The 959-nt window shown below is 38.8% G+C and overlaps 1 protein-coding gene across 3 annotated transcripts; it reads left to right on the forward strand.

The window, feature by feature from the left end:
* The first annotated feature begins 41 nt into the window (after nucleotides 1–41).
* Nucleotides 42–959, forward strand: LOC104774453 (signal recognition particle 54 kDa protein, chloroplastic). Of its 3 annotated transcripts, none has more exons than XM_010499054.1 (5): nucleotides 42–233; nucleotides 310–400; nucleotides 513–613; nucleotides 740–845; nucleotides 921–959. In XM_010499054.1, exons 1-4 carry the CDS (start codon nucleotides 192–194, stop codon nucleotides 803–805), a joined length of 300 nt encoding a protein of 99 aa, XP_010497356.1. In that variant the 5' UTR covers nucleotides 42–191; the 3' UTR covers nucleotides 806–845; nucleotides 921–959. The 3 variants fall into 3 exon arrangements, with proteins under 3 accessions (XP_010497356.1, XP_010497357.1, XP_019098432.1); XM_010499055.1 differs by having other exon boundaries at nucleotides 925–959; XM_019242887.1 differs by lacking the exon at nucleotides 921–959 and having other exon boundaries at nucleotides 693–792.

Raw genomic sequence — 959 nt, forward strand, 5'->3', positions numbered from 1 at the left:
AGGTTTTTGGTTTTCTGAATCTTGTAATCTCTTTTACAGGTCAAGGACCCCTCTGTAGCCTAACGTTGATGCTCATAGCGGAGTGCTGCTGAACCATGCGCCTTGTTTTGCTGAATCTTGGTTATAGTTAATAGAGTGACCTTTCTTTCAAATATAGATACTACACTGCTTTTTGGCTGTTTCTAAGCTTTATGAAGTGTTTGGGGCCTCCTATTCTAATTGTGCTGGGAAAGGTACTACTATTTACATTACCAATCATTATCATAAATCTATTGCAGCTTTAGTCATGAAATTGTCTCTTTGTCACAGATAGATAAAGGCATGAAAGACGTGAAGAAACTTTTGAATCCCACAGAAGTGTTACTAGTTGTTGATGCCATGACTGGACTAGAAGCCGCAGGTACGCTGTTTGTATTCTACATTTGTCATGAAGATTCCAAACATCCTTGAATAGTTTCAGAACTGGACCTGTATTAGTCATATACTAAGATGAGCTTCTGTACTTCGTACAGCTCTGGTGGCACCAATCAATGTAGCGATAGAAATTACAGGAGCCATTTTGACAAAGCGAGATGGTGATTCAAGAGGTGGTGCTGCTTTGAGTGTCAAGGAGGTTTGTGTTCTTCTACTCTGATCAATTATGTTATAGAAAGTTACTTAATTAACGTTTTACATTGATTGGGTGTCTATAGGTATCGGTTCTGTAAATCAATACTCCCTGATGCCCTCCTTGTTTCAGGTTGGTGTGGCGGTTTATACAGCAGGGACTGATGTAAAACCTGCAGATCTAACTAAAGTAGAGTAGTGTCTATGTATTTATCATGGATGCTGCAGGGAGGCTTCAGGTAATCTTTTGTTTTTGAGTCATTGTATCATAAATCTATTGCAGCTTTAGTAATGAAATTGACTCTCTGTGACAGATAGATAAAGGCATGATGGACGAATTAAAAGACGTGAAG

This window comes from Camelina sativa, unplaced genomic scaffold, assembly GCF_000633955.1.
Source record: "Camelina sativa cultivar DH55 unplaced genomic scaffold, Cs unpScaffold02929, whole genome shotgun sequence".
NCBI lineage: Eukaryota > Viridiplantae > Streptophyta > Magnoliopsida > Brassicales > Brassicaceae > Camelina > Camelina sativa.